The sequence below is a fragment of the Rissa tridactyla genome, chromosome 1 (genome assembly GCF_028500815.1).
Source record: "Rissa tridactyla isolate bRisTri1 chromosome 1, bRisTri1.patW.cur.20221130, whole genome shotgun sequence".
Taxonomy (NCBI): domain Eukaryota; kingdom Metazoa; phylum Chordata; class Aves; order Charadriiformes; family Laridae; genus Rissa; species Rissa tridactyla.
This window is the reverse complement of record NC_071466.1, coordinates 218,080,892-218,093,394: the sequence shown is the minus strand read 5'-3', so window position 1 is coordinate 218,093,394 and position 12,503 is coordinate 218,080,892. Positions and strand designations below refer to the sequence as shown.

General features: G+C 57.3%; 1 protein-coding gene across 1 annotated transcript in view; it reads left to right on the top strand.

Moving 5' to 3' along the window:
* Window positions 1-758: 758 nt before the first annotated feature.
* Window positions 759-12,503, top strand: part of STRIP2 (striatin interacting protein 2) — a 28,992-nt gene continuing 17,247 nt past the window's right edge. The window contains exons 1-14 of the mRNA XM_054187890.1: window positions 759-908; window positions 2,716-2,785; window positions 4,723-4,797; window positions 4,886-5,020; window positions 5,218-5,338; window positions 5,888-5,956; window positions 6,069-6,175; window positions 6,291-6,418; window positions 6,750-6,935; window positions 8,176-8,399; window positions 9,710-9,775; window positions 10,454-10,517; window positions 11,610-11,681; window positions 11,977-12,051. Coding sequence (XP_054043865.1) covers window positions 780-908; window positions 2,716-2,785; window positions 4,723-4,797; window positions 4,886-5,020; window positions 5,218-5,338; window positions 5,888-5,956; window positions 6,069-6,175; window positions 6,291-6,418; window positions 6,750-6,935; window positions 8,176-8,399; window positions 9,710-9,775; window positions 10,454-10,517; window positions 11,610-11,681; window positions 11,977-12,051 — 1,521 coding nt within the window. The 5' untranslated portion in view covers window positions 759-779. The remainder of the gene's footprint in view (window positions 909-2,715; window positions 2,786-4,722; window positions 4,798-4,885; window positions 5,021-5,217; window positions 5,339-5,887; window positions 5,957-6,068; window positions 6,176-6,290; window positions 6,419-6,749; window positions 6,936-8,175; window positions 8,400-9,709; window positions 9,776-10,453; window positions 10,518-11,609; window positions 11,682-11,976; window positions 12,052-12,503) is intronic.

The window sequence follows — 12,503 nt, the reverse complement described above, 5'->3', positions numbered from 1 at the left end:
CCATAGCCCCCCCCCCTCCCCCAGCACCCCGAGGGGCACCCCTGTTTCCAGCAGCCCTAGGGACACCCCATAACGCCCCCCCCCCCCAGCAAAACGCAGGGACAATCCTGTTTCCAGCAGCCCCAGCGACAACCCTTAACACACCCCCACACCCCCCCCCCGCACCCAGGGGCACCCCAGATGCCAGCACCCCCCGGGACACCCCCGTTGCCCTAGGGACATCCCGTTTCCCCCCCCCCACCCCCCGAAGCACCCCTGTTCCCAGCAGCCCCAGGGACATCCCATAGCCCCCCCCCCCCCCAGCACCCCATGGCCAGCCCATGCCCCCCCACACCCCCAGTGCCACTCATGTTTCCAGCAGCCCCAGGGACACCCCATAGCGACACCCCCCCCCCCCCGCACCCCCCAAGGACACCTCATCACCCCGTGCCCCCCCCAACCTGTCACTTCCAGGCACCCCCCCATGCCCCCCCCAGCATCCCCCGCTGGCACCACCCCCTCCCCGAGGTCACCCCACGCCCCCGCACCCCCAAAGCCCCCGGACACCCCCCGCCCCGTCCCTGCGTCCCGCTCCCACCCCCCGCCATCACCCCGGCGGACCCCCACCAAGGGACGCCCCTTCTGGCCCCGCCCCTCGCCCAATGGCAGAGAGGGGGTGTGTCCTCTGTCCCCGCCCCCCGGGAGGGGCGGACCAATGGGCGCTGGGGGGCGGGGAGAGGGGCGGGGCGCGGAGGGGCGGCCCCCACGTGCTCGGCGGCGCTGCGGAGGGGCCGCGGCCGATGGAGGCGGCGGGGGGAGCGGCCCCGGCCCCGGCCCCGGCCCCGGGCAGGGCTCGTCCGGGCCAGCCCCCCCAACAGCCCCCGCCCAAGAGCCGGGAGCTCTTCAGGAGCCAGCGGAAGGAGTCCGAGGTAAGGGCGGGGGGCGGCCCTGCCACCACCTCCCACCCCCGGGGATCCTTTTTGGCCGCTGCTCGGGGGAGGGGGGACCCCATATCGGGTGTGGAGGGGGGGTTCCCTGCCCCAGGAGCTGGGGGTCCCTGGGGTTTGGGGTCCCTGCCCCGGGAGTTGGGTGTCCCTGGCCCGGGAGTTGGAGGACGCTGCTCCGGGGGTTAGAGGTCCCTGGCGTGGGGGGGTCCCCGCCCCGGGTGTTGGGGTCTCCGGGAGTTGGGGGTCGCTGCCCTGGAGGTGAGGGGTCCCTGCCCCGGGGGTGAGGGGTCCCTGGGAGCTGGGGGTCACTGCCCCGGGAGTTGAGGGTCCCTACCTCGCAGGTGAGGGGTCCTGCGGGGCCCGATCCATGGTTCGGGTGGGGGGGGTTACCGGTCCGAGGGGTGTCCCCCCAGCCTGGGGACTTGGGAGTCCTGTGGGGGCGCCCGCTCTGGAGTGTGGGGGTTCCCAGGGAGGGTGTCCCCAGTACTGGCACGTCCCCGCCCCACTCCCAGAGCTGGCAGCAAGGTTTTGGGGTCCCAGCTGGGTCCCTGGCTCCCCCACACACCCTCCAGGCACCCACTTACACCCCCTCACCAGGGTCTGGGGGCCACAGTCCCCTCTGCTACCCTTCACCCCTTCTTCCCAAAATAACATAACCCCTAAACTCCCGCCCCTGCCCTGGGCTGCACCCACCCGGCTTCATGGGTGCGGGGCTGGGGAAGCAGGACCAGGCTCAGGTCACCAGGGGCCGGTCTGGCACCGATGTCCCCGGCCACCCTAAAGCCACCGAGGGACACGGAGTGAGCAGGGGACATGAAGGAGTCGAGGGGCTCCCTGGGGATCTGACCCCAAAAAGGGTCCCACTTTGCTGGGAGACGGTTCCCAAGATGTGCCCCCCTCCAAGCCCTGCCCGTGAATTTGAATTTGGGGTCTGCATTTCCCTCCTGGCTCCAAGAGCAGCGGCTCGGCCTCACCAAGCGGATTAGCGCCGCACGCGCTTCGCCGAATTCCTCCTCGGCTTTAGCTCCCCGAACTGGCTTGGCTACAAAAATTGGGCGAGAAACCAATGTTTCTGAGCCGCGCATCCTCCAGGGTCATCAATATTAATCGTGACGATGCGCATCGGTTCCAGCCCGGCTGCCGAAGAGGGATGCTGGGACTCAGAATGAGAAATTATGTTAATTTGGTTGATTATCCATTCATGTGTTCCCTCCCCGGGGCTCGGCGGCGCGATGCTGGCGTTGGGTCGTCGTCTGGCTGCGGCCGCCCGCTCCCGGCCCCGCCGTAATCCTCCGGTGGAGTTTCATGCTCCAGTTCCTCCTCCGCAGGGGAGGAGGGGGGAGATCCGCAACCCTACGGGCTTCCAAAGGGCAAATCTCGGCCCCGAAAGCTGTCGGATGTGGGATGCTGAGGAGAGCACGCAGAGGGTTCGAATCCTCCCGGGCACTTTTGCTTCAAACCATCCCCAGACTTTGATTTTAAGAATATTTGGGGCACTGAAATGCATCAAACATTCACTGGCGCTTTAGGTCCTGCCTCTGCTTTCCCTGGGACTTGAGAAATGCTATTTTTACACTCCGAATTTGCGCTGTATTTTAAGTAGCCTCGCGCGGACGACCCGCTTGAGCCCCGGAGACCCATGTCAAGATCATCCGTGCAGGATTCGCTGCTCCGGCAGCTGGAGGAGCTTTAGTGCAAAGGCTGAGAGCGCTGGCAGCCGTCCTGCCTCCCGAAATATCCGCGGGGATGCGGCAGCCTCCCCCGCTAACCCCAACCCGCTCTCCCGCAGGGCTCGGTGGATTGCCCCAACCTGGAGTTCGAATATGGGGATGCCGATGGCCACGGCGCCGAGTTAGCAGGTGAAGCGGCGTTTGGGGGCTGCGTTGCTATTAATAGGTGCCCGTCGGGGTGGGGAAAAAAAGCCGAATCCCTCAGGCAGTCGGGCGAGCGGGACGGGGGATGGATATCAGGTGGTATCATCCTTGCGGTAATAGAGCAAGAGGGATTTATTAATAGAGAGCCGCTCGCTCCCCGGGGACGAGCGAAAGGGACGCGTGGGGGCACGGGGGTTAGCCCGCACTCCGAATGATCCGGGACGCGCTGACAGGGGGTGGGAGGACGGCTGGCGTGCCCGGTGGCTGGGAAGTGTCACCCTTTATCGCGGGTGTCACAATGGGTCGAGTCCTCGTCCTGTATCTTCCCGCTCCGGCTGCTGTCGCCCTGTAACCCTCCCAGTCCCCGGCGTATCTCGGCCAGCAAAGGGGTTATTTTTAGCTGTGTGCGTCTCAGCCGCGCGAGCTGGCCTGGCTAAAGCACGTTTTTTTTCCTTCGAGGGATCCTTCCTCCTCCCTTGCAGGACCGTTTCAGACCCCCGTGGTGCTGCTCAGCACCGTAGGACCTATCGGGATTGTATAGGAACCGGTAGGAATGATATAGGAACGGGCACAGCATCGTGCCCCTCCAAGTCCAGCCCCTATTTGCAGGTCCCAAAATATCCGAGGCGCTGGGTGTGAAATCAGTGCAGGTCTTGCCCGGGTGTTCCTGCGGTCCTTCCCTTTGCAAACTGGCTTTACTGGGACAGAAAATTCCCCCCCACACACACACACAAAACGCCCCCCCCCTGTGAAATGGCAAATGCAGCTCGATCACCGTCGCTGTGGGCAGGAGCGTGGGAAGAGCCCAGCTCGGACACGGGGATGAAAATGATGAATTTGGTAGCACTGGGTGGCTCCAAGAAGCCCCTTGGAGCTACAGAAGAGGTCGTGGAGGATAAGTTTAGGTCTCTGCCCCATGTCTCCTCGGGTGCATAGGGATCATAGAATCATAGAATCATTTAGGTTGGAAAAGACCCTTGGGATCATCGAGTCCAACCATCAACTCCACTCTACAGAGTTCTCCCCTACACCATATCCCCCAACACCACATCTAACGAGTCTTAAACACATCCAGGGACGGTGACTCCACCACCTCCCTGGGCAGCCTATTCCAGTGTCTGACCACTCTTTCTGGGAAGAATTTTTTCCTAATGTCCAGCCTAAACCTACCCTGTTGCAGCTTGAACCCATTCCCTCTTGTTCTATCGCTAATTACCTGTGAGAAGAGACCAGCACCAACCTCTCTACGATGTCCTTTCAAGTAGTTGCAGAGAGTGATGAGGTCTCCCCTCAGCCTCCTCTTCCTCAAACTAAACAGTCCCAGCTCCTTCAATCGCTCCTCATAAGATTTATTCTCCAGGCCCTTCACCAGCTTCGTTGCCCCCCTCTGCACTCGCTCCAGCACCTCGAGATCTCTCTCGTGTTGAGGTGCCCAAAACTGGACACAATACTCAAGATGTGGCCTCACCAGTGCTGAGTACAGGGGGACAATCACCTCCCTCCTTCCGCTGGTCACACTATTTCTAATACAAGCCAGGATGGCATTGGCCCTCTTGGCCACCTGGGCACGCTGATGGCTCGTGTTCAGCCCCTTGTCAATTAGAACCCCCAGGTCCTTTTCTGCCAGGCAGCTCTCCAGCCACACTGCCCCAAGCCTGTAGCGACGCATGGGGTTGTTGTGGCCCAAGTGCAGGACCCGGCACTTGGCCTTGTTGAAGCTCATACCGTTAGCATTGGCCCATCGGTCCAATCTATCCAAGTCTCTCTGTAGAGCCTCCCTACCCTCATGCAGATCAACACTCCCGCTTACCTCGGTGTCATCTGCAAACTTGCAAACTCTGATGCTTCAGAGCCCCACGAGGGATTTGGTGAGGAGGAGGGTGAAACTCCTCCGGGTCCCTGGTGACCCCTTTCTCCATCAGAGCTGTACAGCTACACCGAGGAGCCCGAGCTCAGCACCAACAGGAGATGCTTCGAGGAGGATTTTCACGCTCAAGGTACAAGCTCTGGGGCTTGGGGGACTCCCCTGGGCAAGAGCGGGACCCCCGGGGAAGCACCCGGCTGGTTGTTGTGTCCCCTTTCCAGTGCAGGGCAGGAGGTGGCTGGAGCTGGACCAGGCTCAGCAGAAGGCCTACGTCATGCGCCTGCTGGATGGGCTGGAGGTGGTCAACAGGGACAAGCGGCTCAAAGTAGCACGGGCCATCCTCTACCTGGCACAGGGTAAGGACCACATCCCCCGTGGCTGGATGTGGCCATGTACCCCCTGCCTGGCTTCATCACGGAGGGTTTGGGAGAAGCCTTCTCTTGGGGTTGCACCAGGTCGGTGCAGCAAAGCTTCTTCCCATGATGGTCCCGTGTGCTTCAGGGCTTCAAAGGCAGCTCCCTCCTAACCAGTGCCTCCCTTCGGGCCTCTCCAGGTGTCTTCGGAGACTGTGATAACGAAGGTGATGTCCTGCACTGGTCTCGGCACAACAGCTTCCTCCTGTACCAGCTGGGAACCTTCACCGCCTTCCTGGAGCTCCTCAACATGGAGATCGAGTGAGAGGACCCACACTGCCCTCACCTGCCTCACCCTCCTTGTCCTCTTCTTCATCTTATTCTTTCTCCTTGCCCTCCTCACCCTCCTCTTCTTCATCTTCTTCTTCCCCATCCTCCTCGCCCTTTTATTCCATCCTCCGCACTCTCCTCCTCTTCATCTTCTTTCTCCCCATACTCTTCATCCTCTTCTTCCATCCTCCTCACCCTCTTCTTCATCTTCTTCTTCCCCATCCTCCTCACCATCCTCTTCATCTTTTTTCTCCCCGTCCTCCTCACCCTCCTCTTCCTCATCTTCTTCTTCTCCATCTTCCTCACCCTCTTCTTCCATCCTCCTCATGCTCATCCTCTTTCATCTTCTTTGTACCCATCCTCCTTGCCATCATCTTCTCTCTCCTTCCTCCTCCTCCTCACCGAGGACCAGGGAGGTGCTGCAGCCATGGCACGTCCCCCATCGTGGTGTTTCCCACTGCTGCAGACGTAGGCTGGGGGTTGGGGCAAGGAGCAGCCCGTGCCCGGTGGTTGTCACTGAGCTCGTCCCCTTCCCCGCAGCAACAGCCAGGCCTGCAGCAGCGCCCTGAGGAAGCCGGCCATCTCGCTGGCCGACAGCACGGAGCTCAGGTACCACCGCTCTGCTCCCCACTAACACGTGGGTGGAGGCTATGGGACAGCCGCTGGGGACAAAGCGGCCTCTGCTTGGCAGTGTCACCTCCCTGCTGTGCCGTCCCGGCAGGGTGCTGCTCAGTGTCATGTACCTGATGGTGGAGAACATCCGTGTGGAGCAGGAGGAGGATCCCCCTGAGTGGAAGACCTGCCGGGAGACCTTCAGGATGGAGCTGAGTGAGCCACAGAGTTCATTGTGCCCTGAACAGGTCCCTTTGTCATGCTGGACCAGCGGGGAGACCTCAGTGATGGGGGATCTGCTCTGAACCTGCTCCTGGTCCCTCTCCACCAGGTTTCCCCGTGCACACTGAAGAGCCATTTGCTCTTCTGCTCTTCACAATGGTGACAAAGTTCTGCAGTGGCCATGCTCCACACTTCCCCATGAAGAAGGTGCTGCTCCTGCTCTGGAAGGTGCTTCTGGTGGGTGCAAACCATTCCTTTTTCCAGAAACCAGTCCTTTTGGGAATAGTGCTGATGCAGCCTGGATGTTCCCGACTATTCAATCCAACCAAATCGAGGTTATTTAGGGTGGCACAGGAAGCGGACACAAGGCAAACGGTTTCTTCTGGGATGAGAGTGGGTTGAGCCGTGCAGAGGATGCGGGGTGGGGGAGAAGTCTGGAGAACGAACCAGTGACGTGGTTTCTTCATCCTCAGCTCTCCGGTTGGATGGCCCTGGAAGCCCAGAATAACCATGTGGTCCAGGGGGGATGTCTCCTGCCCGTTCTCTCACCTCTCTTGTTGGTCCCTAGTTCACGCTGGGTGGATTTGAAGCTCTGCAGGCGATGAAGGTGAGGAAGCGGGAGGAGCTGGGGCTGCCGCCCTTGCCAGAGGACAGCATCCAGGTGATGCGCAGCATGCGCGCCGCTTCGCCTCCCACCTACTCCATCGAGCTCATGGAGCAGCAGCAGCAGAAGCGGGGTCACCGCAGCCGGAGGGTAAGAGCGGGCTCATCCTCCTGGCACACGGCCCGGGATGTTTTTCCAATGGGGATCATCATCTGTTCAAGGAGCCAGCCTGTGCTTGGGAACGTGTTTCCCTTCCTCCCCCAAGTGCTCGTGCATTTTCCAGTTTCGTAGAATCATAGAATGGTTTGGGGTTGCAAGGGACCTTTAAATGTCACGTAGTCCAACACTCCCCCCTGCTCTGGGCAGGGACACCTCCCACCAGCCCAGGTTGCTCCAAGCCCCGTCCAACCTGGCCTTGAACCCCTCCAGGGATGGGGCAGCCACAGCTTCTCTGGGCAACCTGGGCCAGGGGCTCACCCCCCTCACAGCAAAGGATTTCTTCCCAATATCTCATCCCAATCTCCCCTCTTCCAGTGGAAAACCCTTCCCCCTCGTCCCGTGGCTCCCCTCCCTGAGCCAGAGTCCCTCCCCAGCTTTCCTGGAGCCCCTTTAGGGACTGGAAGGGGCTGGAAGGTCTCCCCGGCGCCTTCTCTTCTCCAGGCTGAACCCCCCCAGCTCTCTCAGCCTGTCCCCACAGCAGAGGGGCTCCAGCCCTCCCAGCATCTCCGGGGCCTCCTCCGGCCCCGCTCCAACAGCTCCGTGTCTCTCCTGTGCCGAGGCCCCAGCGCTGGAGGCAGCACTGCAGGGGGGTCTCCCCGAGCGGAGCAGAGGGGCAGAATCCCCCCCTCGCCCTGCTGCCCACGCTGCTGGGGATGCAGCCCAGGCTGTGGGGGGGTTTCTGGGCTGCCAGCGCATGTTGCCGGCTCGTGTTGAGCTTTTCACCCACCAATTTCAGTTGCAGCAGACCGGCCCCACGATGCACTTGATCCGGAGGAAGTGAGAGGACATCCCGACCCTATGGCAAAGGGCTGATAAACACTGAGGAGCAAACTGCTCACAGGAAGCCTGATGTTTTTTACTCCACTCTTGGAATTGCTGTGTTATGGTCTGAGGATGAAAACGTCTCTTTTGCTAGGGGTTAGATGTTGGATGGTAGCTCCAAAAGTTAAGATGGAAAATAGGGTCACATCTCCTAGAGCAGCAAGCTTAGAGGTACAGAGCAGGCTGTTCCTTGTCCAGGCTCTGGTGGCAACAGCTAGGAAGCAAATCCTCACCTGAGGAACATCTGGGAGCTTGATCCTTCCAGGATGGAGAGGTCTGGTGCTGGTGGCTGGGAGGGAAATGAAATCCACAGAGTGACTTGAATTTCTCCTTCCCCTTTCTTCTGCAGCCCCTGGTGAAGCAAGACAGTTTGGATATCTACAACGAGAGAGACCCCTTCAAGAACGATGAAGCAGGAGTGGATGAAGAGGAGAACGATGATGTGGACAACGGGATCGAGGGGGAACTGGACCTGATGGAGCGGGACGCGATTATCCCCGCGATGCCTGCTCAGCGCCCACCCATCGAAAGGGTGTCATTCCCCAAAGGGCTCCCCTGGGCCCCCAAAGTCAGGTAAATCCACCTGGTTTCATTGCCGTCCTACCTATCCTGGAGTTCATTGCGGGCTGAACGTCAACGTGTGGCAAGTTTTTTGGCCTCTGGCAAGTTGAACTGAAGTGACTCCAGTTGTTTTGTTGTCTCAGTTGGTCCTTTCTGGGCTGGGTTTAGCTGAGCCCTTCCCCAGGCTTTACAAACCACGCATGGCCAAGCTTGGCCACTAAGTGGCAATCCCATTTTGGACATCCCAGGTTGTACTGGGAAGGACGCTTGTGCCGGAGGGCTGCGGGAGCAAGGTCAGCTTTCCCAACCAGCACCAATGGATCTCGGTAGGGCAAGGTCCTAGACTAATCATCTTGGGAACTCATTAATGACATTGCCTCTTGCTTGTTGAGTGGGACTCTTGTGCTGCCAGATGAAGCCTTCCTGAGCAGCCTTGCTCTAAGGTGAAAAATTGGAGAAAAACACGTGAGGATAAAGAAGTCGGTGCCTTCCCTTCCTAAGACCAGTTCTGCTACACACGATTTGGGGAGCGTTAGGAAAAGAGGGTGAAAACCTCTGCCCCTTTCCCTCTAATCCATGTGGGGATTTTGGCTGTTGATCCAAAGCCTGGATTTAATCCAATATCTTTAAAACACAGGAGCAAATACATCTTTTTGGTGTGGAAGCAGTGACAGGGTTAAGTGTGTCTCTCCAGACGGAGCACTCCTCGCAGGGACATGGCAAGAACTGGTTTCTCACGTGGGTCTCCGCACACACGGTGCCGTGGTCCTCCACGTAACCTAATGCTCTCAACTTCGAAATCAAATGAGTGTTGTTTTTCTTGGCTGGTGCCTGGAAATCCAGCTGGGTTTCTTTCTGCCTGAGAGAGCCTTGGCTCACAGTTCGTGTCCTACGTGTAGAGCTGAGACCCCTGACCAGTTCTCACGAAAGATGCCCAGGGTGGACAAGACGTCAGCTTGCTCTCTTGGAGCAGCACGTGCTCTGCCAGACTGTGGAGACAACATTTGTTCACTCAAAGCGAGCAGATGCATGTGCTAGGAGCACAGAAGGTGGATAAAAGGGTGGTGGTCATAGAGAACTCCTCTCCATCCATTTGCACGTTCCCGCGGAGTTGCACAGCAAATACAAATGGTTTTGGTTCACGTTGCTGCCAGCCAACGAGACCAATGGTGGCTCTAGCCCACTGCTATTAAGACCTCTAGAAATTAATCCTAGAAAGCTCAAAGGTTCTTGCTGGTCCCGCTGAGCAACGTAGGCTGTGATCTGGTATACGTCTCTTTTCCAACCTTCTCCTTGTTTTTATTTCTCTGCTGCTCCATCAGACAGAAAGACATCGAGCATTTCCTGGAAGCGAGCAGGAACAAATTCATCGGATTCACGCTGGGACAGTGAGTATTACGTGTGCACATCCGACAAAGTCTGTCCCCTAGCTCCCATCAGTGCGATTTAACTGGTGGGAGGTGTCCCCAGAGCTTAGTTTTTTCTCAACTCAACCAGCCTAAGGCATGCTGGGGACGATGCGGCGCAGCGCTGGATTTCGCTGGGGCTGCAGCAGCGCACTCGGCGTTATAAAAATGTGTTCTTGGAGATGCTGGTCTCCAAGGACACCTTTCTATTAAAAATCAGACCTAGCCCAGAATAAGTGACCCCTGGCCCAAGCCAGAGACCGGTTTCACAAGGGAGGGAGTCAGGACAATCTGGTATCCACAGCAAATTGCCCAGTCTGTGAATAAATCAAGCTGCGAGTACGGAGTCACCCTGGCACGGGCCCAGCAGGGTATATTCGTTTTTAGGTGAGGTGCTGGGCTCAAGCCGCCTCCACACAGAGACCTGATTTCAGCCCAATTCTTCACCCCGACATTGCCCCTCTCTTGTACAGGCTTTGCTGGGGAGGAGGTGGGAGGGCAGGCAGCTCACGCCAACACCTCTCCCAATTCCTGACCCATGTGGGATGCGTTCAAAAGACTCAGTAGACTGCAGGCTCCCTCTTTAACGTGTGTGACATGGAAGTGTTAAACCCAGATCTTCTTCCCAGCCTCGTACTTATCTTTTTTCATCCCCCACAGAGACACCGAAACCCTGATCGGGCTACCACGGCCCATCCATGAAAGCGTGAAGACACTGAAGCAGGTGAGATGGTGGCTCCATGTGTGGCGCTTTGGGTGAAGGAGCCCAGAAAGTCTTGCTGAATGGTAGTCAGCTTGTCTAACCTCATCCCTTGCTATTTTTGCTCCGTGGCACTGATCAGATGCTCTGAGGTGGTATCAGACCCGTGGGGATCTCATGGGGGTGGGGAAATCATTGGCCAAGATCACCAGGGCCATAGGGGGACCAAAGGGCATCAAGTCTCATACCCGTAAACTTTGTGATGCAGCACTTAAAACGAGTTTCAAGTTCCTCAGATGTATGCTCTTAGCCCACAGTAAATATTTCATGTGAATTTAGTCTTCTGCTTCTCTTCAGCTGATGTACAGCAGTGCCTTCGGTCTGAGCTCTCGCTCTCTCTGCCTTGGGAAGTTAATCCGATGAATCCGGTCAAGGTCTAAACAGCTCAATATCCGTGACATGTGGTGTGGGATCCTCACATCTAACCTCCAACTGAAACACAGCTCCTGGAGGGAGTAAGAGGGTCCCTTCTTGTTAGTTATCACAAGAAAAACTTCTGGAGCTTCTTGCAGGAATTGGGGCAAAAAAATGGAAAAACCGAGTCCTCACTGCAATTCCAAGTAGATTGTCCAACAATTGGACTCACCCTTTTATCCGAGGTGTAACACTGCTGTGTCCTGGCAAGCATTTGCCACGTTGTGCTTTGAAGGTGACAGACTTCAAGAGCTGGATCTGGACATACATGCCCAGACCCATGCTGTTCCCAGGGGGAAGCGTGGCCAACCTTGGCTCCCACAGCACTTCACATGGAGTGAGACACCTCCAGAGGGCAACTGACCCTATCTAAGGTCCGGATTGCCTTTTGGAGACGATTTTACTTACTCCATTTACTTACAGAGAGATCCTAGAAGGAGTAGTTGGAAGTAATCAAAGGCATGATGTGTGAGGAGCTTCAGGGACAGAGGGATGTCCCACATAAAAATGAGTTTTCCATGTATCTGCTGTGACCTATACACCTAACGAGATACTGCTGAAATCAGCAACTGTTGTCATTGCTGAGAGTGTTTCATCCGTCAGTTGTGAAATTGCTCTGCCTCTGTCCGTGTATTTTGCCAGCACAAGTACGTTTCCATCTCCGACGTCCAGATCAAGAACGAGGAGGAGCTGGAGAAGTGCCCCATGTCTCTGGTAAGAAGTTGCTGCACCCCATCACTAGATAGACATGCGGAAGTTTTCCAAGGTGTCACAGAAATCCATATGTTCTCCGTGATCCTTAGGACACACATTGGGTGCTCTTTTTTTCTAGAAGCCCATATCTTGATCAAATTTAGCAGTGGAGAAAGGCCTGGAGCTTCCTGCAGTCAGCACGGAGCTATGTCCATCATTAAGTCCTCAGGCTGGGTTTTATGGAGGTGACTGACGTATCTCAAGCGTGTGGACTGGAAATATTTAATTTTCCCTTGTTTCTGTTTCTCTGTGCTAGGGGGAAGAGGAAGTCCAAGAAACCCCTTGTGAGATCTTGTATCGAGCAATGTTGTACAATCTCCCCCAGTATATGGTAAGCCCATGTTTCTTAAAAGTAAAGAAGAGCTTTTGAGCTTTTGGGGAATGGTGCCAATCTGTGAGCTTCAGAGCTCAGCACGGGGCTGCTGGGGTATGTTCAGGACTTGAATGGTGAGATTTTTGGTGGGAATCCCGAGCAGAGTTGGGTGGGAAGTACAGCCCAAGAGGAGGGAATCGGAAGATCAAGGGGTATAGATACCCAGGGACACAGTCAAAGGGTTGGAGATAGGTCAGTGGCTGGAAAATAGGATGTGTGTGGAGGAACAAGGAACGAAGTCCTCCATGTTGGTGGGAGCTCAAAACTGGCTCCTGCCCTCTGGACAGCAAGGGGAACCAGTTGGGGATGGCCCCATGTTATATCTTGAGCTGCATGAACTGTAGTATTTACCAGCAAGTCATGGCGTGTTGACGCAGGCATCTTCACTTCTGACCTCAAGAAGCAACCTA